The 23,419-nt window shown below is 44.0% G+C and overlaps 1 protein-coding gene and 1 long non-coding RNA gene across 27 annotated transcripts in view; one reads left to right on the top strand and one right to left on the bottom strand.

Moving 5' to 3' along the window:
* LOC127002402 (alpha-soluble NSF attachment protein-like) overlaps positions 1-20,345 on the bottom strand; it is a 32,984-nt gene extending 12,639 nt beyond the window's left edge. For all 8 annotated transcript variants that reach the window (XR_007756147.1, XR_007756146.1, XR_007756149.1 and 5 more), the window contains exons 1-4: positions 20,158-20,345; positions 11,229-11,425; positions 10,018-10,124; positions 5,696-5,854 (exon numbers count right to left, since the gene is read on the bottom strand). Coding sequence is in view for 1 of the 8 variants with exons in the window: in XM_050868300.1 (XP_050724257.1) it covers positions 5,696-5,854; positions 10,018-10,124; positions 11,229-11,425; positions 20,158-20,249 (555 nt within the window). In the remaining 7 variants the exon portion in view is untranslated. The remainder of the gene's footprint in view (positions 1-5,695; positions 5,855-10,017; positions 10,125-11,228; positions 11,426-20,157) is intronic.
* Positions 14,442-20,151, top strand: LOC127002405 (uncharacterized). 19 transcript variants are annotated; one of them, XR_007756173.1, is made up of 6 exons: positions 14,442-15,683; positions 15,789-19,049; positions 19,218-19,329; positions 19,386-19,413; positions 19,498-19,749; positions 19,876-20,151. It is a non-coding gene; the product is annotated as an uncharacterized LOC127002405 (long non-coding RNA). The 19 variants fall into 19 exon arrangements; XR_007756174.1 differs by having other exon boundaries at positions 19,386-19,441; XR_007756164.1 differs by adding an exon at positions 19,134-19,189 and having other exon boundaries at positions 19,274-19,441.
* Positions 20,346-23,419: the final 3,074 nt, after the last annotated feature.

Below are 23,419 nucleotides of genomic sequence, written 5' to 3'. Positions count from 1 at the left end.
AATTTTTTTTTGGTTAACTGCTTTGAAAAAAATACCATAGAAATGTTCTGTAAATATCGACATTTTGAATTTATTTTTTAGTTAACTGCTTTGAAAAAAATACCATAGAAATGTTGTGTAAATATCGACATTTCTCATTTTGAATTATTTTTTAGTTAACTGCTTTGAAAAAAATACCATAGAAATGTTGTGTAAATATCGACATTTCTCATTTTGAATTTTTTTTTAGTTAACTGCTTTGAAAAAAAATACCATAGAAATGTTCTGTAAATATCGACATTTCTCTCTGAATTTTTTTTTGGTTAACTGCTTTGAAAAAAAATACCATAGAAATGTTGTGTAAATATCGACATTTCTCTGAATTTTTTTTTTGGTTAACTGCTTTGAAAAAAATACCATAGAAATGTTCTGTAAATATCGACATTTCTCATTATGAATTTTTTTTAGTTAACTGCTTTGAAAAAAATACCATAGAAATGTTCTGTAAATATCGACATTTCTCATTATGAATTTTTTTTTAGTTAACTGCTTTGAAAAAAATACCATAGAAATGTTGTGTAAATATCGACATCTTGAATTTTGAATTTGTCTTCCAAAAAAAAAATATTTTCTCCACTTTTTCTCCCGTTTTCTTTTTACATTTTTATAATTGTTGAAAATGAGAAAAATTTAGTTATAGATTTTATTGATACCTTACAAAAGACTGTCAGATGTGTTGTCGAGTTTCTGTAAACGACAAATTTCCGAGATTTTGGCTCCTAAAGATTGACATTGGCACGAAATCTTCCCACATGATTCTTTACACCATGTTCATTTACTGGAGAAGGAGAAGGCATCTGGTCCCCCTTCATAAATAAATACAGGTAACTCTCGATATATGCGAGTTTGGTTTACGCGTTTTTGAAATACCGCGTGGTCCAAAATCCAAATAAATGTTTAATTTACACGTTTTTTTTCACTTATACGCAAGGAATTATAGGAGAAGGGAACAGTTGGAAAGTTTGGTTTAGTCGGCGCAACATCTGTGGTCATATGCCGGAGAGAGACAGAAGGGGAAGGAATTATAGGAGAAGGGAACAGTTGGAAAGTTTGGTTTAGTCGGCGCAACATCTGTGGTCATATGCCGGAGAGAGACAGAAGGGGAAGGAATTATAGGAGAAGGGAACAGTTGGAAAGTTTGGTTTAGTCGGCACAACATCTGTGGTCATATGCCGGAGAGAGACAGAAGGGGAAGGAATTATAGGAGAAGGGAACAGTTGGAAAGTTTGGTTTAGTGGGCGCAACATCTGTGGTCATATGCCGGAGAGAGACAGAAGGGAAGGAATTATAGGAGAAGGAACAGACCCCAGGAGGGACACAACCCCATTAATACCTGGTACACTGCTGGGTGGACAGGGGCGTAGGGCATCGGAAAAGCCACCCAAATTTTTCCACTCCGCCCGGGAATCGAACCCGGGCTCTCTTGGTTGTGAGCCGAGTGTGCTAACCACTGCATCACGAAGCCCCCAGGATCTCTTGCCGGAGCTGCAGAGATGCCTTGCTGCAGTTGGTGGTGGAGTAGGTAGTGGTGGAACCGGGGAGATTGGTTGCTTCCTTGCGTGTTTCCTGGGTCTTCGTGGCTCCATTTTCCTCCAGAAGCCTTTTCAATGTTCATAACTCTGCTCTCGGTCACTATGCGCTGGTACGTCATTGTAGGGATAATTTTTGGGCTGTAGCGCAGTGAAAAATCTTAACGTCCTCCCCTGTCAATGTCTGGGTGAGAACTGAGCAGCATAGCGCGCATTTCACATTCGTCAGGTGTCACAATTGGATGGAGGGGTGACATATGACAAAATTTAGAGGGGCAAAACTATTTCTAATGCGGCTTTTATGTGCGTATAAGCGCCAAGTCATACCATGTGTGTTGGCGCGCGAGTCGACTCAGGCAATGACACAACAGCGCAGGGGCATTTAAATCTCCTAAAAGGACCCTGTTTTTTAACCCCATGGTAGCAGCGGGGACCATGTTTCTTAATGGTCCCTCCAAGCGAGAAAAATGAGAAAAAATCACCCCTCACACAAACCATTTCATAATACATATCAAAGCATTTGTGATCAGATTATGTATCATCTATTTTGGGGGGTTTATATCATGGCACAAATTTGGCCCGTCGCTGCTACACGGTAAAGCCACAAATTTGGCCCGTCGCTGCTACACGGTTAAGACACAAATTTGGCCCGTCGCTGCTACACGGTAAAGCCACAAATTTGGCCCGTCGCTGCTACACGGTAAAGCCACAAATTTGGCCCGTCGCTGCTACACGGTAAAGCCACAAATTTGGCCCGTCGCTGCTACATGGTAAAGCCACAAATTTGGCCCGTCGTTGCTACACTGTAAAGCCACAAATTTGGCCCGTCGTTGCTACACGGTTAATACTTATCCAAAAATGAGTTTCACCACCTGGCATCCCCGACATGTTTAGAGAGAAAAACTAATTTAGTCAGTTTCAAAAATGTCAAAAAATACCCCCCCCATGGCCCCGCCTTAAATCAAATAAATCTATTTTTTAATTTTTATTTTATAGAAAAGAAACCATTATTTTTTTCAAGTCATTTCCGTTTAACAATCTCTCAATTATCTTATTCCCCGGTCTCCTTATGCACAGTGCAAAGCATGATATTTGGTCTTAATATCCCCTCACTTCTGTGCTAACTTGCTCTACAGTTTCTAATTTCCGAGCAGCTTCATACCTTATATTCTCATCCTCAAAGGTCATAACAATTTTACCTCCACTCGTGAATCCTGAATCCGTAATCTGAATGCCTTGTAATGCCTGGGAAACTTCATTTTTCATCTTGGTAGCTTTTCTATCTTGATGAGAGGCCTTCACGACAAGATGCTCCTTCGTCCTCTGTGTTGCTATATCACCCCAGCTGGTGCCACCCGAGTCTGTCTTGTCAGTACAAAGCTCGGACGCCACCTTGCCCAACTTCCTCTTTCACATTGAGAGCCCGAGTTTCAACTTTTCACAACTAATATTTCTTTATATAATGCTTGCTTAACCCAGTGGTAGCAGCGGGGACCATGTTTCTTAATGGTCCCTCTAAGCGAGAAAAATGAGAAAAAGTCACCCCTCACACAAACCATTTCATAATACATATCAAAGCATTTGTGATCAGTCTGTGTATCATCTATTTTTGGGGGTTTAATCATGGCACAAAGTTAGCCCGTCGCTGGTACCGGGTTAGATTCATTCAGATTTTTCCACAATGTCGGTTGCTAAACATGCCTTGTGTAAGCATGGTAAACACACCCAGTTAATTTGGGGTATGTTATCCTGCTTGAGCCCTGCCAGATGACCACACTTCACAAGACACAGCTCAGGGCACACACAGCATGCCATCCACTTGTTGCCCGCATAGTCTCCACAGACGCAACACATGTCTCTCAGAGTCCTGCTTCTGTTGCCTGCCTTGTTGAACCAGCATTTTCAGGAGCGCGCAAACAGAACATCCGTCCGCTCCCAATGTCAATCACCCATCTAAAGGAATTCTGTTGGTTAATTTAAAACAATTTGAATGAAACTCAAATCAAAAAAACAAGACAAAAAAAGAAGCAAATTGTGTCATCCCTGAAATAGCACGGCTTCGGTTCTATACGGATTGTCGTAGAATATCTTTTAGGATTTTAAAGTTTCGGGAAATTTAAAAGTCCTAACAAATCTTCTTAGAAAATCCACATAGAACCAAAACCGCACTATTGGAAGCCGTACTATTTGAGGTCAGGTGGGTGTGACCTCGCCGCAATGCCCTCCAGCGAAAACGAATGACACAAATATATCGTCCCATCATTTCCTGGAATCCTACTTTTATGTTACGTGGATACGAGTGTCTTCCTAGCTGTCTGTTTCTTCAAAGTGATGACGAAGTAAAATAGTTTCGTGAATGTTTCTGTGAGTGTGGGTGTGTAGGCCCCCAAGGGTTTGAGAGTTTGTCCTGCACTCTTAACCCGTGGGCTTGGGTGATGGGGTAGCCGAGAGGTGGACGAGAAACGACCTTCCACTGCATTTTGAGACTAAGAGCATGGAACGTACATCAGACTTCTCCTCTCGTAACCACAAAACCGTTAAAACTATCTACTTTTACGCAAACTCCATTGTTTTTGGTGGTGTTTGTTACAAAATCAACAGTCTCGTGAAGCGTGACATCTACCCGAGAGTCGCTTGCTGTCTACTATAGAGAATTTGACAAGTGATTACAGAATGGATAGCTAATTCAGTCTGCCATGGCCTTACATCACCACCCATGACAAAATGCCCACCCCAAGATCACTCACCCACCACAATGACCCAGGGCATGCATGGTGGGTTGCGCTATGCCACCATGGTCTACAATAAGCTTGAGTTAGGTGGTTTTATGAATGGTGATTACAGAATGGATAGCTAATTCAGTCTGCCATGGCCTTACATCACCACCCATGACAAAATGCCCACCTCAAGATCACTCACCCACCACAATGACCCAGGGCATGCATGGTGGGTTGCGCTATGCCACCATGGTCTAAAATAAGCTTGAGTTAGGTGGTTTTATGAATGGTGATTACAGAATGGATAGCTAATTCAGTCTGCCATGGCCTTACATCACCACCCATGACAAAATGCCCACCTCAAGATCACTCACCCACCACAATGACCCAGGGCATGCATGGTGGGTCACGCTATGCCACCATCGTCTACAATAAGCTTGAGTTAGGTGGTTTTATGAATGGTGATTACAGAATGGATAGCTAATTCAGTCTGCCATGGCCTTACATCACCACCCATGACAAAATGCCCACCTCAAGATCACTCACCCACCACAATGACCCAGGGCATGCATGGTGGGTTGCGCTATGCCACCATGGTCTAAAATAAGCTTGAGTTAGGTGGTTTTATGGTGAGCCCTGTTTGGGGTTCACCATACAACAGCCATAGACTCATGAAAGCTCTGAAAAGGGAGTGAAATGCGGAAATCACTAACGAACATCAAACCCGTCTGGCTTGTCCTTGGATATACAAAGCAATGTTTCCCTATGGAGAGGAAGATAAGGCTTTTCCACTAGTTTCTGTATTTTTTTGTCTATAATAATTCACTAATGATATGCTAGTATTTAAGAGCAGGTGATATTAATTAAGGGTTAAGGAACTCTCTATTACAGTTTCATCAATAAGAGGGGAGATATACAGGTAACTTTCGATTTACGCGTTTTTGAAATACCGCGTGGTCCAAAATCCAAATAAGTGTTTAATTTACACGTTTTTTTCACGTATACGCGATATTTTACGGAGTGTCCCCCAGATGTCTCACGCAAGTGGACTCACACGGCCACACAGTTCTTCCCGCGCGGCGCTTGAACAACAATACAGTACCCACGCTGCTCAACAACAACAACAACACCCTCGCTGCTGTGCTACCACGAGGGGAAGGGCAGCCAGAGGAGGAACCACGAGAGGGAGAGGAGTCAGAGTGATACGGTAGGCAATAGAGGTACAAACAGACCTCTTGTTGGATTTTCGCTGTTTTGGATTTACGCGATGACCTCAAGGACACAATACTCGTAAATCCTGAGTTAACTGAACCTCACAATTTATAAACAATGACCCCAGAGCTTAACTACGCTGAAAAACACTGAAAAGAATAGAAAACGCAATTGAAAGTAGAGAAAACGAAACCTTACCTGTTCATAGATCTGTATTGCCTTTTCGTAATTTTCCATCTGAGCTGCGTACATGGCCACCTTCAGGAGACACTTGTTGGACGAAGAGTTGTTCTCCTCTCCACGGAAATAGTCAGATGCTTGCTCAAAGTGCTGAATCGCTTTCTCAATGTCAGTAACCTGTAGAGATATAAATTCGTCAAACCTCTTAACCCAGTAGCAGCGGGGACCATGTTTCTTAATGGTCCCTCTGAGCGAGAAAAATGAGAAAAAATCACCCCTCACACAAACCATTTCATAATATGTATCAAAGCATTTGTGATCAGATTATGTATCATCTATTTTTGGGGGGTTTATATCATGGCACAAATTTGGCCCGTCGCTGCTACACGGTAAAGCCACAAATTTGGCCCGTCGCTGCTACACGGTAAAGCCACAAATTTGGCCCGTCGCTGCTACACGGTAAAGCCACAAATTTGGCCCGTCGCTGCTACACGGTAAAGCCACAAATTTGGCCCGTCGCTGCTACACTGTTAAGTAAAATGTTTGCTATGGATTATCAATGCATGTAATTTATAAATGTCAATACCTTGTGTACTGGCCTCTAGTGAAATCTGAATTCCTTACAGCCCTGCTTCTCATCGTCACATTTATAAGATAGTTGGAAAGTTTGGTTTAGTCGGCGCAACATCTGTGGTCATATGCCGGAGAGAGACAGAAGGGGAAGGAATTATAGAAGGGAACAGTTGGAAAGCTTGGTTTAGTCGGCGCAACATCTGTGGTCATATGCCGGAGAGAGACAGAAGGGGAAGGAATTATAGAAGGGAACAGTTGGAAAGTTTGGTTTAGTCGGCGCAACATCTGTGGTCATATGCCGGAGAGAGACAGAAGGGGAATGAATTATAGAAGGGAACAGTTGGAAAGTTTGGTTTAGTCGGCTCAACATCTGTGGTCATATGCGGAGAGAGACAGAAGGGAAGGAATTATAGGAGAAGGAACAGTTGGAAAGTTTGGTTTAGTGGGCAACATCTGTCGTCATATGCCGGATAGAGAAAGAAGTGGAAGGAATTATATAAGTTAACAGGTGGCAAGATTGCTTTATTTGGGTCAACATCTGTGGTCATATGCCGGAGAGAGACAGAAGGGGAAGGAATTATAGGAGAAGGGAACAGACCCCAGGTGACGGGACACAACCCCCGATTAATACCTGGTACCCATTCACTGCTGGGTGGACAGGGGCGTAGGGTATCGGAAAAGCCGCCCAAATTTTTCCACTCCGCCCGGGAATCGAACCCGGGCTCTCTCGGTTGTGAGCTGAGTGTGCTAACCACTGCATGGAGAGACAGGGGTCCTACAATAGCTACACTTCTTGAATTACAGCATTTCGTGCATAATACTGGATACACATCACACAAGACTGGCAAAATCACGGAAGATACATTGGAAAAATGCTCAAAAAACATCACCTACAACTCACTCATTACAGGTGTTGAAATAATAAGGATTCAATAACTTACCTGCGTTATTCAGTAAGCCCTTCACAATGCAATAACATCCTTCTATATGCTCAGAAAACCATTTAACCCAGTAGCTGCAGGGACCATGTTTCTTAATGGTCCCTCCAAGCGAGAAAAATGAGAAAAAATCACCCCTCACACAAACCATTTCATAATATATATCAAAGCATTTGTGATCAGTTTATGTATCATCTATTTTGGGGGTTTATATCATGGCACAAGTTTGGCCCGTCGCTGCTACACGGTAAAGCCACAAATTTGGCCCGTCGCTGCTACACGGTAAAGCCACAAATTTGACCCGTCGCTGCTACACGGTAAAGCCACAAATTTGACCCGTCGCTGCTACACGGTAAAGCCACAAATTTGACCCGTCGCTGCTACACGGTAAAGCCACAAATTTGGCCCGTCGCTGCTACACGGTAAAGCTATTCTACGGTAAAGCCACAAATTTGGCCCGTCGCTGCTACACGGTAAAGCCACAAATTTGGCCCGTCGCTGCTACACGGTAAAGCCACAAATTTGGCCCGTCGCTGCTACACGGTAAAGCCACAAATTTGGCCCGTCGCTGCTACCGGGTTAAAGAAGATGGGTTGGGAACTCTGAGGTGGAGCCGTTTCCCTTATGCCCCTCTGGCTCTGTGACGCTGCCTGGATGTCTACAAAGCTATTTACCACCTGAGCCATTTATAAAACCCATAATCATACTGTATCAATGCCATGTCAAGCAATCAATTCAGGAAGATCCCAGAAGTTCCACTACCTCACCCACTCCATGAAGCCATCACCCTGGGTCCCACTGAGCAAGTGTACAGAAGGTTGGACAGTTTGGTTTAGTCGGCGCAACATCTGTGGTCATATGCCGGAGAGAGACAGAAGGGGAAGGAATTATAGGAGAAGGGAACAGTTGGAAAGTTTGGTTTAGTCGGCGCAACATCTGTGGTCATATGCCGGAGAGAGACAGAAGGGGAAGGAATTATAGGAGAAGGGAACAGACCCCAGGAGACGGGACACAACCCCCGATTAATACCTGGTACCCATTCACTCCTGGATGGACAGGGGCGTAGGGTATCGGAAAAGCCGCCCAAATTTTTCCACTCCGCCCGGGAATCGAACCCGGGCTCTCTCGGTTGTGAGCTGAGTGTGCTAACCACTGCACCACGAAGCCCCTTCACGGCACGGAAGTCTTCTAAAACTACCACCAGGCTCATGAAACGACCAATGGAATGCCCAACAACTTCTGTGAGTAGCGGGATTTTTTTTCCACATTTGATACCTTATTTTAATGCCCTTGAACGGACTCCACTGTTGTAAAAAAAATCATTATAAAAAATAAATAAAAATCTTAACATCTCATACTTGCTCTCACCCGTAAAGCCCAGAGGTACTTCAACACAGCACGCAGAATATAAGGCAAAAGAAAATGTGTGTAATTGTGTCAAACTCACCCATACAGAGTGCCTTAAGACCTTAGACATTTTCAACTTATAAGCTTTGCGATGATTCCGTCCTGTGCTACCTTTCAAAGAGTCTTGTGAGGTGTCAGGGAGTGCTTGGAGTTTTGCAAGACCCTAGTGAATTATTGAAATGTTACATGTAGAGATAAAGCTTCATACAGTCGACCCTCAAATAGTATGGTTATGGTTTTATACGGATTTCCAGAGAAGATCCTTTAACCCGGTATCAGCGGGGGTCATGTTTCTTAATGGTCCCTCCAAGCGAGAAAAATGAGGAAAAATCACCCCTCACACAAACCATTTCATAATACATATCAAAGCATTTGTGATCAGATTATGTATCATCTATTTTGGGGGTTTATATCATGGCACAAATTTGGCCCGTCGCTGCTACACGGTAAAGCCACAAATTTGGCCCGTCACTGCTACACGGTAAAGCCACAAATTTGGCCCATTGTTGCTACATGGTAAAGCCACAAATTTGGCCCGTCGCTGCTACACGGTAAAGCCACAAATTTGGCCCGTCACTGCTACACGGTAAAGCCACAAATTTGGCCCGTCGTTGCTACATGGTAAAGCCACAAATTTGGCCCGTCGTTGCTACACGGTAAAGCCACAAATTTGGCCCGTCATTGCTACATGGTAAAGCCACAAATTTGGCCCGTCGCTGCTACACGGTAAAGCCACAAATTTGGCCCATCGTTGCTACACGGTAAAGCCACAAATTTGGCCCATCGTTGCTACACGGTAAAGCCACAAATTTGGCCCGTCGGTGCTACACGGTAAAGCCACAAATTTGGCCCGTCATTGCTAAATGGTAAAGGCACAAATTTGGCCCGTCGCTGCTACACTGTAAAGCCACAAATTTGGCCCGTCGCTGCTACACGGTAAAGCCACAAATTTGGCCCGTCGCTGCTACACGGTAAAGCCACAAATTTGGCCCATCGCTGCTACACGGTAAAGCCACAAATTTGGCCCGTCACTGCTACACGGTAAAGCCACAAACTTAGCCCCTCACTGCTACACGGTAAAGCCACAAATTTGGCCCGTCGTTGCTACATGGTAAAGCCACAAATTTGGCCCGTCGCTGCTACACGGTAAAGCCACAAATTTGGCCCGTCGCTGCTACACGGTAAAGCCACAAATTTGGCCCATCGCTGCTACTGGGTTAAGGATTTTTGAATTTCCTGCTTGTCGGGAAGCTTAAAAATCCTTAAAAATCTTCTACGAAAATCCACGTAAAACCGGAACCAAACTACTGGAAACCGTACTATTTGAGGGACGAATGTAATTTGTAAAGAGGAAAAAGTTTAGTCACTATAAATAACACTGTGGGATCTTACTCTACATTGGTCAACAAAATACAAACTTACCTCAGTTTCATATATTTCTGCGATGGCCTGGTGGTGTTTTGCAGCCATGACGAACTTTCCCATGTCAGTGTAGATCTCAATAGCCTTCAGCAAGCAGTTCACAGACTCTGAAAGCAAGGCAAAATGATGAGATAGCCTTAAAATCCGAACTGATGCCCTCCATGTAAGTCCGCAATATATTATCTCGAAATCTGTACAAGCAATTCAATCTAGGTGGCTGAGTGGTAGCGTGCTGGGCCCACATTCCCCGCGTGATGGACGACGCGGGTTCGAATCCCCCTCTCTCTCTCTCTCTTCTCTCCAGTGTTGTTAGTCCCAGCTTCTTACTGTTGCCTCTTGTCAAACTTCCGTCACGTTCCGCTCGGTCTTCCCTGTCCAAATTCTCCAATCCCTCCAGTATCCTGTACAATGCTATTAGGTCCCCTCTCTCTCTCCAGTGTTGTTAGTACCAAATTCTCCTACCCTACAATGAAGTCTGCAGTGTCCCACCAAGCAGTCTCCATGCGAGCTCTTCCCATCCTAAGTATCTCAAAGCAGGATCCATGAACTTGGGTATGTCACAATCTTTCGAGGCATCCTTTTGGCCTCCTACATTTCGGATTGTCTCTTACAGCAACAATCCAGGAAGCAGGGTCGATTTCTGGGTAGCACGCCACATGTTCGTATAGCCAGGGATGTGATTCTGCATAGATACTTCACAGCAAGGTCAAATATTTGCCTTTTCAAGCAAGTATAGGTTGGGTTTGTTACAATATTTCACTCCTGAGATCATGTTTGAAGTACCTCTGTTCACTCTATGGTCCATTGGGGTTCCTTCATCGATGTTCTGCCATCAATAGACACAGGTTTTCTTGGTAGACCATCAGGGGCGAACACATGATACATAACAGCGGAAGAAAGTATGAGACCGGTTTTAATGGATTTTTACACAGCTGTTATGTATCATGTGTTCGCCCCTGATGGTCTACCAAGAAAGCCTGTCTTTGTGGGTCATAGAGTGAACAGAAGCGCTTAAAACATGATCTCAGGAGCGAAATATTGCAACTCAAACCCAGCCTGTACTTGCTTCAAAGGGCAAATATTTGACCTCTATGCAAATGCTCCTCTTTCTTTTCCAAGTCCTCCACAAAGACGCCCAACTACCACACTGAACACAATGTATTTCGTAAGACAAACCACCAGTTTTCGACATCTATGAAGGAAGAACGTACCATTGGGATCTGTCTTCTTGTAACAGTTGCCAGCCTCCACGTAATTTGTAGCAGCGTCCAGCCGTGATCCACCCTTGGCGTACAGAGAAGCCAGCTCCGTGAACGCATGACCTGCGCTGCTCCACTTCTTCGCCATCTTAAACTTATTGGCGGCTTGCTGGTAGAGGTCCATCGCTTCATCCACTCTCGACGGGCCCCTGAAAACATAGGGACGCAACCAGTGAATGAAGTCTTTTAATATGATGGTTAGCACGGTAGCAGCGACGGGCCAAGTTTGTGGCTTTACCGTGTAGCAGTGACGGGCCAAATTTGTGGCTTTACCGTGTAGCAGCGACGGGCCAAATTTGTGGCTTTACCGTGTAGCAGCGACGGGCCAAATTTGTGGCTTTACCGTGTAGCAGCGACGGGCCAAATTTGTGGCTTTACCGTGTAGCAGTGACGGGCCAAATTTGTGGCTTTACCGTGTAGCAGCGACGGGCCAAATTTGCGTCATGATTTTAACCCCCAAAATAGATGATACATAATCTGATCACAAATGCTTTGATATATATTATGAAATGGTTTGTGTGAGGGGTGATTTTTTCTCATTTTTCTCACTTGGACCATTAACTTAGTATCAGCCACAAATTTGGTCCCTCAGCTACATGAAAAAGCAGAATTAGGAAATGTATTTTCAGAAATGTATCATACTGAAGAATCTACACTGGAAATCTGGGTACAGCATCGTTAGTGAGCATAGTTAAGTATATTAAGAAAATTACCTTAATCCTGCGTCGCATACTCATGGATCGTCACTTGAAATTTACGGACACCAAGCTTGTTTGTTTATTTATTTATTTTACAGCAGAGGAGACAGTGCAAGGGCGTTAAACAAAAGAAAACATTAATGAAAAGAGACAGAAGGGGAAGGAATTATAGGAGAAGGGAACAGACCCCAGGAGACGGGACACAACCCCCGATTAATACCTGGTACACTGCTGGGTGGACAGGGGCGTAGGGTATCGGAAAAGCCGCCCAAATTTTTCCACTCCGCCCGGGAATCGAACCCGGGCTCTCTCGGTTGTGAGCTGAGTGTGCTAACCACTGCACCACGAAGCCCCCCACATGCAATACAGGACCACTAGTGTAAGTAATCTCACTAAAAATATAAATTGTTAGTTTAGAACATTAGTAATTAACAGAAAAAATTACATGTTTTCACTGGTATGGGTAATATTGTCCTTGGTAGCGGACTGAAAACCACCCAAAGAACCAAGAAATAGCTTAGCTGGGCATGATGACAGAAAACCTTATTCCCGATACCCGATAATGGAAAACCTTATTGGTGATAGCCGATTTTCGTTAACTGGAGACACAAATATAGGCGATAACCGATACCCGATATAAATCCACGATTCCGATACTAGCCAGCGATAAGTCCGATTGGTGAAAACGGAACTATATTGATATTTCAAGTAAAAAACATAGATGGATTCAAATTTTCATGATCTGTATTTTAGAAAACTTACAAAACCTGAAAACCACATGTTGACGCGTACCTATGGACAGTAATACTAGAAACCCCTGAACCGTGTTGTGTTATTTTGCGTCCCATCGTCAAAACAAACACTGGTCTCTCGTGAACTGTGCATGCTCAGACCAGCAAGCGTAGACCTGTACAGTCTCACAAAGCTTTTTAACCGTAATTAAGAGTTAGTGGACGGCTGAATCAGACATACAGTACCACGATCCTCGCTCTGTACGAGTTATATTTATATGTAAAGAGTGTCATTCAGCAAGGATGGTGGTACTGTGTGTCTGATTCAGCCTTCCAGCAACTCTTAATGTGTTAGAAAGCTTTGTGAGACTGTACAGGGCTACGCTTACTGGTCTGAAAATCCGCAGTTCACGAGAGACCAGTGTTTGTAGACAGCGCCAGATTTTGACGATGGGACACCAAATAACACAACAGCGGGTGCCTTCAATACCATGGCATGCTCACAAACCATTTATTATTATTATTGTTAGATGGAATATCAAATTTGAGGCAGTGAGTAATCATTTTTTGGGCAAAGTTAAAAGATTTTTCTCTTTGATATATTGATTTTTGAGTTTAACATAAAAAATAACCTAGTGTTTTAATGTTGATCTAAGTATGACATCTCTTTAAAGATATTTCATACCCCAAAGTTTTTTCATACAACACCAAGCGCCCGGGACACATGTAGGGAGGAGACATGTTTGTTTCTCTTTTCTGAGAGGCGGAAAAAAGTAGCTAGCTAGTCTGCTTACAAAAGGAAGATACCGATATACGCTTAAATAACCCGATAACCCGATTTTGTCATCAGCGGTAAAGTATCGCGATAACGCCCAGATATGAGAATTAGTTAGCATCTCAGAGGGTTAGTTAGCATTACTGTGGCATGCTGAAAGAGACAATCCACTATATACTAACTCTACTTGAAAATATTAGCCACAGACACCCAGGATTTAGTGTGCAAGTTTTGACACAGGTGAAATACATTACCTGGTGAAAGCCTACTCTCAATTATACATCAAAACTTCATATGGTATAAATGATTTAGCAGGCTGGTACAAAGTGTAGTATTACCCACGAGAAATACCTGAAACAAGAAGGATATTTTTAGTCTCATTTCTTTTTTTTTTACAGCAAAGGAGACAGCTCAAGGACACACACACACACAAAGGGAAATGATAGAAAAAAGCCCGCTACTCGCTGGTCTTAACCCGGTATCAGTGGGGGTCATGTTTCTTAATGGTCCCCCCAAGCGAGAAAAATGAGAAAAAATCACCCCTCACACAAACCATTTCATAATATATATCAAAGCATTTGTGATCAGATTATGTATCATCTATTTTGGGGGTTTATATCATGGCACAAATTTGGCCCGTCGCTGCTACACGGTAAAGCCACAAATTTTGCCCGTAGCTGCTACCAGGTAAAGACACAAATTTGGGCCGTACCTGCTACACGGTAAAGCCACAGATTTTGCCCGTCGCTGCTACGGTAAAACCACAAATTTGGCCCGTCGCTGCTACGGTAAAGCCACAAATTTGGCCCGTCGCTGCTACAGGTAAAGCCACAAATTTGGCCCGTCGCTGCTACAAGGTAAAGCCACAAATTTGGCCGTCGCTGCTACGGTAAAGCCACAAATTTGGCCCAAATTTTGGCTTTACCGTAGTAAATTTGTGCCAAATTAAAATTTGATATAAACCCCCAAAATAGATGATACATAATCTGATCACAAATGCTTTGATATATATTATGAAATGGTTTGTGTGAGGGGTGATTTTTTCTCATTTTTCTCGCTTGGAGGGACCATTAAGATACATGATCCCCGCTGCTACTGGGTTAAGAAATCATAGAAAATGTGTGTGCCTATTGCATGGTACACTTAACTAATAAGGGCTGATTCGGCATGTCAACCCCTTACCTCCGCACGCCTCATATATTAAATAAAATGCCTATCTTATGAAGTAAAACAGGAAAGGAATGAAAAAGCAAAGATCCGGGTATATATAGATCATTTCTAACTGAAGTATATTTTGGGCAGTCTAAACTTGGGTAGACTGTCGTGTGTTGGGTAAACAGCTCTTTCTTACAACTAAGGAGACAGCTTCAGGGCACAAAATAAGTAAACAATTAAAAAAAAGCCCGCTACTCGCTGCCCACAGAAAGAATCCAAAGAGGTGGCCGAAAGAGAGGTCAATTTCAGGAGGAGTTGCAGGGGTTACACTGAAAAGGGTGTGTGGATATGAAGGGAAGAACAAGAGGAGGAGGACTTAAGACGCAATACAGTGGAGTTAGTGGCAGGATTAGGGATGGTAATAGGCAGGCTAGGAGGCTAAATAGGGGAGGACAACGGGGCGATCTGCACGGTGTTTGGGCTGTATGGGGACAAAAAGGAAATGGAGAAAAGTATGGTAAAGTTGGGAAAAAGTGTTCCTGTCGGCGCAGTGCTGGGAAAAAGTGCACAAATGTCTGAATAAGTGAAATTAAGTGACGATCTCAGGTTAGAAAAATACTTTACGAGAGGAGGAGGACCCAAGAAGCAATACAGAGGCTGGTATTACAAGACAGTTTGCTATATCACATCAGCTATTTCTAAAGGTCAAAGAAGGGGTCAGTAGGGTTCTAATGAGTGTTTCTTTAGGTTCACGGTACAGAGGAAGGGTCACACTACCACCAGGGTCATAAAACTACTATTGGAAATGCCCACAACTCCTACGAAAGCCCTGTCAAATATCTGTTTCTAGGTTCATGGTACAGAGGAAGGGTCAAACTACCACCAGGGTCATAAAACTACCCCTGGAAATGCCCACCACTCCTATGAAAGCCTTGTCAAATAGGTGTTTCTTCAGGTTCACGGTACAGAGGAAGGGTCACACTACCACCAGGGTCATAAAACTACCCCTGGAAATGCCCACAACTCCTACGAAAGCCTTGTCAACTAGGTGTTTCTTCAGGTTCACGGTACAGAGGAAGGGTCATACTACCACCAGGGTCATAAAACTACCCCTGGAAATGCCCACCACTCCTACGAAAGCCTTGTCAACTAGGTGTTCTTGGGCGGCGAAATGTCTCAGGTCAAAGGAAGAAGAAGAAGTGGTCAAAAATCAATCAGCAGGGGAAAGTATCACCAGCAGAAGGCCCCTTGCAGAGCCTAAACTAATCATCCGCTTCAAGGTTGACAAATGGTGGAAGAATACCATGACAAGGAAATGTAGTAGGGTATATTGGGTGGGTCAAAAATCTGCATCTACGTTCATTTCAAAATATATTCCCTTCCTGCTATTTCATTCCTAAACTGGATGATATTTACGAAACCCAAGCAGCCTTCTCCGGCATAGTTAACACTTGCATCATGGATTTCTTTCTGGTCCCGGATTGCAGATAGTCACGATTGATTGCCGGAAGGGAGACAAGCCAATTCAGGGACTATTTAGTGTTGAAAATAGGGGATGATAGCTCACGAAAGCGTCGCCTCGTCTGGCTATGGCCATGGCACTGTGTTGCGTGAAATACCTCCTCGCAGAAGAGAGTCCAGGGGGGTCGAGGGGGGTTGAGGAGGAGGCAAAGCTGTTAGGTTGTAAAGTTCGGTTGGGATAGTTTAACCACGCTCCCGCACCCTAAACCCTCTGTGAGCTATTTCGCGGCTGCATCAGCGGTCCCATCGCCAGAGGATATGACACTTTCATGAATTATCAACCCCCATTTTCATCTATAAATGGTCCCTCAATTAGATTCTTTCTCCTTTCCGGAAGTCACTTGAGACTGCACTGCAATCAGGGACCAACAAGATATCCATGATGTATGTATTAACTGTGGCAAACGTGGCTCGTAGGGTTTTGTAAATGTTACCCCTGAGCTCATGCGGGGAGGCAAAATGTGGTCTTATGGAGGCGAAGTGTTCCTCGACAAGTTCAGTTCAGCGGCTAGGCGTGGGATAACCCTCGGCCTCGGTGTTGGGGCTGTATGGGGGTACCAAGGCAACACAAAAGAATGGTAACGTTGACAAGTGTTCCTCGCGCTGTGCTGGGAGAAAAGGGAACAGATGTCTGGATAAGTAAATTTAAGGGATTTTACTTCAAGTTAGAAAATGCTATAGCGCTGACAAGGAAGGCGTGTGGATTAGAAGATGGGAGGAACGAGAGGAGGAGGAGGAGGACCTGAGAAGCAATACAAAGCGTTACAGCTCACAAGAAGAAGAAGAAGAAGAAGGCTCCCGCTAAGCTGTTCCTTTCGCTGTGCTATAGTTCCTGTGTTTTTCCGTGTCTTAAAAGTTTCCCAGATAGTTTTAATATACTTTCCTTTCTTGTATATCTTTGTTTCTTTGTTCACCAAAAAGTAGTGATTCAGCTGTTATTTTCCGTGTTATGAGAAGTTACTTGTAAATTAAATTTGCTTCTTATACCTTCATTTCCTGTACATTACAAGAGAAAACGTTATAATGTTTCCTTGTCAGTCGATATGGACATGGCTAACTCATTCCCCGATACCCATTTCTACAGTTTAAACTTAGCATGTAAGTTCTTGTTACAGGTAACTCTCGATTTACGCGAGTATTGCGTTCTTGGAGAGGTCGCGTAAATCAAAAACAATGTAAATCAAACAGGAGGTAGGTTTCTGTCGAAAAATAAAAACCGTATTTTTCAGAGTATAGCGCACACCTTTTTCTCATAAAAATGCCTGAAAGTTTAGCCCTGCGCCTTGTACGCCGAATGTACAAATTTTTAATGATTTTTTTCTTCTTTGGGGTGTTTTTAAGGGTCTGTTTTTCGTCTTATCCAATAACAACAGCAAACTTTCCTTTATCATTGTATATAATCCTTCATAGTCCGTAGCTGTCTCATAATATGTTACCATAGAATACAGGGTGATCTAATAACTACTATACAAAATTGAAATCGATGGAGGATTGCCCCTGCCTTGCTGTTATTCCGTTTTTCTGTCGGGCGCCATTTGTATGATCTTGATCTTGATGTCACAGGTGGCTTGATTGTATGACTAAGGAGCAGTACAAGCTACATAAAAAATCATATTGGAAAAAAAATATCCATGTGTTTATCATTAATATTAGTGAGAATAATGGGGTAAATATGATATCAGAAACTGTACATCATGAGTCTTGTACGAGGAGATATTTCGCGCAATACCAGCCAGGCCGCCATTTGCATTGTTTACAAACCACACAACCACACCCATACAACAAACAGCTGCATGGCGCGTGTCACCAGAAACGCGTGAATTGTGTCTTGCCTAGTTCTCTGTCATAACCTACGAGTGATGGTGGGAATAATATGCTTATTCACTTCATTCAGTGGAGAGAGAGAGAGAGAAAGAGAATATCCATATCACCGAGATATCCACTCAGGCACTCAGTCTCAGCCTCTCTCGTGTGAGGAAGAAATGAGGGACACCATGAGTGGCTAGCTAGTATTGGTACCGGTACCGAGCAGTCTGGTACCGGTATTGTACCATATAGCTAGTACCATTAGTACCGGTAACTGCCCACCCTTATTGTTGAGTAGCGTGGCAGCGTGGGTACTGTATTGTTGTTCAAGTGGCGCGCGGGGAGAACTGAGCTCAGCTGTGTGGCCGCGGCGCTGTGTGAGTCCAGTTGCGTGAGACATCTGGTGGACACTCCATAAAATATCGCGTATAAGTGGAAAAAACGTGTAAATAATTTTTTTGTTTTTTTGGTTTTGGACCCCGCGTTATTTCAAAAACGCGTAAACCAAACTCGCGTAAATCGAGAGTTACCTGTAAATATAACTGATCTTGATTCTAATGTTTCCTTGTCACAGTGGATATGGACATGGCAAACTCTTTCCCTGATACCCATTTCTACAGTTTAAACTTAGCGTGTTGGTTCTGGCCCTCATAATTAAGCATGTTGGTTCTGGCCCTCATAATTAAGCATGTTAGTTCTTCTTAAATATAATTAATCTAGAATCTAATGTTTCCTTGTCACAGTGGATATGGACATGGCTCACTCATTCCCTGATACCCATTTCTACAGTTTAAACTTAGCGCGTTGGTTCTGGCCCTCATAATTAAGCGTGTAGGTTCTGGCCCTCATAATTAAGCATGTAGGTTCTGGCCCTCATAATTAAGCATGTAGGTTCTAGCCCTCATAATTAAGCATGTAGGTTCTAGCCCTCATAATTAAGCATGTAGGTTCTGGCCCTCATAATTAAGCATGTAGGTTCTGGCCCTCATAATTAAGCATGTAGGTTCTAGCCCTCATAATTAAGCATGTAGGTTCTAGCCCTCATAATTAAGCATGTAGGTTCTAGCCCTCATAATTAAGCATGTAGGTTCTGGCCCTCATAATTAAGCGTGTAGGTTCTGGCCCTCATAATTAAGCATGTAGGTTCTGGCCCTCATAATTAAGCGTGTAGGTTCTAGCCCTCATAATTAAGCATGTTGGTTCTGGCCCTCATAATTAAGCATGTAGGTTCTGGCCCTCATAATTAAGCATGTAGGTTCTAGCCCTCATAATTAAGCGTGTAGGTTCTGGCCCTCATAATTAAGCATGTAGGTTCTAGCCCTCATAATTAAGCATGTAGGTTCTAGCCCTCATAATTAAGCATGTAGGTTCTGGCCCTCATAATTAAGCATGTAGGTTCTAGCCCTCATAATTAAGCATGTAGGTTCTAGCCCTCATAATTAAGCATGTAGGTTCTGGCCCTCATAATTAAGCATGTAGGTTCTGGCCCTCATAATTAAGCATGTTGGTTCTATCACTCATAATTAAGCATGTAGGTTCTAGCCCTCATAATTAAGCATGTAGGTTCTGGCCCTCATAATTAAGCATGTAGGTTCTGGCCCTCATAATTAAGCATGTAGGTTCTGGCCCTCATAATTAAGCATGTAGGTTCTGGCCCTCATAATTAAGCATGTAGGTTCTGGCCCTCATAATTAAGCATGTAGGTTCTGGCCCTCATAATTAAGCATGTAGGTTCTGGCCCTCATAATTAAGCATGTAGGTTCTAGCCCTCATAATTAAGCATGTAGGTTCTAGCCCTCATAATTAAGCATGTAGGTTCTTGTTAAATATAATTACTTGAATCTAACCCTGATACCCATTTCTACAGTTTAAACTTAGTGTGTTGGTTCTGGCCCTCATAATTAAGCATGTAGGTTCTAGCCCTCATAATTAAGCATGTTGGTTCTTCTTAAATATAATTAATCTAGAATCTAATGTTTCCTCGTAACAATCGTCATATGGACATGGCTAACTCTTTCCCCTCAAGTGTTAAGTGTTTCATCATGGGTGTGTGTCCACGAGGCTGTATCCCGCGCATAACAACATAAATCACCTCCAAACACCGCCATTAAACACCAAAATAAGCTAAATAAATCCTCCCCTTAATGACAGGGCAGCCCTCCATGGCCTCCGCCGCAACGCCCCTCTATGCTCACCCGAAAAGCGATCCGAGGAAGCCTTTGGAGTGGGTCAGCTTCTTCTCCGCCTCCGCCATCAGCTGCATTGCTTTCTGCTCCGCGTCAGCCATCGTGGGCGTGTGGGTGAGGAGTAAAGAGGTCGAGCGCCGCCTGTCTCCTGCAGCTTGACGTTCCCCCAACCTCGTCTGCCTTGGCTATAAGCGCCGTGTGTTGTGGTGCACCGCGGCGGCTCGGAGACAAGTGAGCATCGCGGCGGGAAACAAAAGAGACTCGATGGTGTTTACAGAGGCGTCGGTACTACTCCCCGCCGCTACAGAGAACCCGATTCTATAAGTCTCTATCCTCAAGTCGTCTATTCCCAGTATTGACTAATCGATGGAGCTGTCTCCTCTCAACAGATGGCGTTTAATTAAGTGTATTTATATCGGATTATATGTTAAGTGTGGAAAATCTCCTTGTGTTTTGTTAATATCTAAGTCATTAGGTGTTTCGGTAAAATTTCACGGATCTCCATATCTCTAAAAGGAGAGACATAGAATTTAGAAGGCCTCCATCTCTCTCTCAAACAAAGTATATAGATGTTAAGTGAATATTGCAAAAGAAAATGTAAAAGTTAATGCGCCAGAACATTGACATTGGGTGAGAAGCAAATCCGGGACCCGTTGCAAAGACAGATTCCGGGACCATATATCTGATGTCATTACCTTAAAACACACATATAACAAATGACTAAAGTATTAATAACATCCATTTTTTTCCCTTTAGTAATTTAGAAGGAAGTCACGCTGAGTTGTATGGCGGAAAAGAAAAAAATATATTCGTGTCTATAAAATGTCATGGTCGAGCACTCTGGGTCTTTCCAAATCACTCCTTTCACAAAGCTTTAACTATACGAGACACTGGATAATTAATTTAGTATATATAAGGACTCCCAGGTATATTTTCTACTCGCTGATACATAGCTTATATATATAACCCCTTAGTGAACATTCGAGTCATCTTTTATCTTTAAAAATAACAATTCAGTATATGCTGCCATGGTTATATATATCTCCCATTAATAGTTTAAAAATCATACCGTCATCATATCGATCATAACTGGAACATGAAGGTGATTGATTGATAGTGTATTGTTGCAGGTAACCTCCCTTCTCCCTTGTTGTTTACCTGCAACAATAAACTATCAATCAATCAATCAACAATAAGGGAGAAGGGAGGAACATGCCATCCCTACCCCCAGGCAGGACATTATACAACTATTAATACATGTGTAGGGAGCACCATGAAATTAAAAAGACACAATGGTAGGAAGGAAAGCACAGCAAGGGAGGGGGCGGCACCTCCCCCTGAACAATAAGACAATAAAATGTGTGGACGGAGAACATTGCCCAAGCACTAGATGGGAATGAGTACAGAGATAGAGTAAATACTAGTCCTTAAAGTAAAATACTGCAGAGATGACAGCCTTGTATAGCACGGCAGTAGTTCAGGCTGCCACACACGGCATCACCACCTTGGTGCAAACTGAGGGTGTTCCTTGAGGATAGCAGGGAGGACATCATGGGTCAGGAGCCAACAAATTGTCTGGGGCAGGTCAAGGCAGTCCCGTGGCTTAAACTTAGCAATGAGAGGGCATTCCATGACATAGTGATGCAGTGTGTGGCCCCTCGGCCTGGCACAGAGCGTGCAGCAGACACCAGGGGAGTTACTAACCTCCCAGTAGTACCTATAGCCTAGCCTAAGGCGCATTGCTACCACATCCTGAGGGGCACTGTGTCGCCCATAGGGGTAAACACAGCGCTGGGAGACACCAACATAGTGGAGGCTGCTGGCGCTGCCATTGTCACAGCAGTGTCTGAGTTGGGTAGCAATGCTATCATGTGAACAACGCCTGTCTATTCTTAACATAGCTAATTATTAAACGTATAGTCAGTGCCAGGGTCCACTGTGTCACCCTGAAGGGCACGTCGAGCGAGGCACTGAGGCAGTCTGCCCTCTCATTGTGCTGGATGCCCACATGAGAGGGCACCCAGGTGAAGTGGACCGTGGCACCTGCGGCCTCAAGGGCACGGACGGCAGTCAGGCACTTAGCTACAGGATCACAGTCGGCAGGGGAGGAGGACACAAGTTCATGCAATGCAGCCTGGCTATCGACAAACAAGTAGACATTTTCGTGCAAAGCTGCTACAGTGTGGAGAGCCTCAAGGATGGCATACAGCTCAGGCCGGGTCGAGGACAGGTACCCCGGCAGCCGCCTGGTGACCTCAATGTCAGTGTACTGGGTGGGGGAAGCGTGATCCCGGATAAACACGCCACAGCCCGACCTGCTGCCATCCACGGAGCCATCACAGTACACATGGACAGCCCGAACACGGGGGTACTTGGACAGTTTGACCATGAAGTGATCCTGGAGGACATGGGGAAGCCAATCACGTTTAGGGAAAGGGAGTTGTTCAACGTCTACACTGACGCGATAGGGAGGCCAGGCAGGTTGGGCCGGGGAGTAAACTAGGCCTAAGCACGCTTCTAACACACCCGTCTCTGCTAACATGAGATAAATTTTCCTAAGGTAGGAGGCAACAGGAGCCCTGGAGTCACGGTGCAGAGTTACCAGTGCCTGGTGAAGGGGCACTGCACCAGCACGAAGCAGGCGGCTGACGGTGCGACAAGTAATTTCCCAGATTCTGTCCACAACACGAGGCAGATTCAGTTCTGCCCTCATGACCTCAAGTTTTGCAGTTCTGGGGCACCCCAGAATGAGGCGCATGGCCTCATTTTGAATAAGTTCCAAGGGGTGAAGCTGTGCCGCACTAAACTGTACCAAAACAGGGGCAGCATAATCAATGAGGGACCTGACGACAGAAAGGTAAAACATCCTGAGGACAGGGATGCCGACTCCAAGGCCCCTGTTAGCCAAAACCTTAAGAGGAGCTAACCTAGGAAGGCAGATGTTCTGAACATGAGTGACGCTCTGCACAGATTTCTGGAAGCCGACAGGGGCGCCTAAGTACTTGTATGTAGGAACTCTAGCTAAAGGAGTGCCATTAATGCTGGGCAGATGAGAAACTCTCCTCCCACTGGCTTGAAATTTCGTCTTAGTTTCATTGATGACAAGGCCCATTTGTTCACACAGCGCTGACAGCTGCTCCAAAGCTAAACTGAGAAGAGCAGGACTGCTGCATTGCACAAGGATGTCATCTGCATAGATAATGACCTGAGTATTGCCCGGAAAGGGCCACCGAGCAATTTTGTCCATTAAAATGTTGAAAAGCAGTTGGCA

The sequence above is a fragment of the Eriocheir sinensis genome, chromosome 23, assembly GCF_024679095.1.
Source record: "Eriocheir sinensis breed Jianghai 21 chromosome 23, ASM2467909v1, whole genome shotgun sequence".
Classification (NCBI taxonomy): Eukaryota; Metazoa; Arthropoda; class Malacostraca; order Decapoda; family Varunidae; genus Eriocheir; species Eriocheir sinensis.
This window is presented reverse-complemented; position numbering and strand designations above follow the sequence as displayed.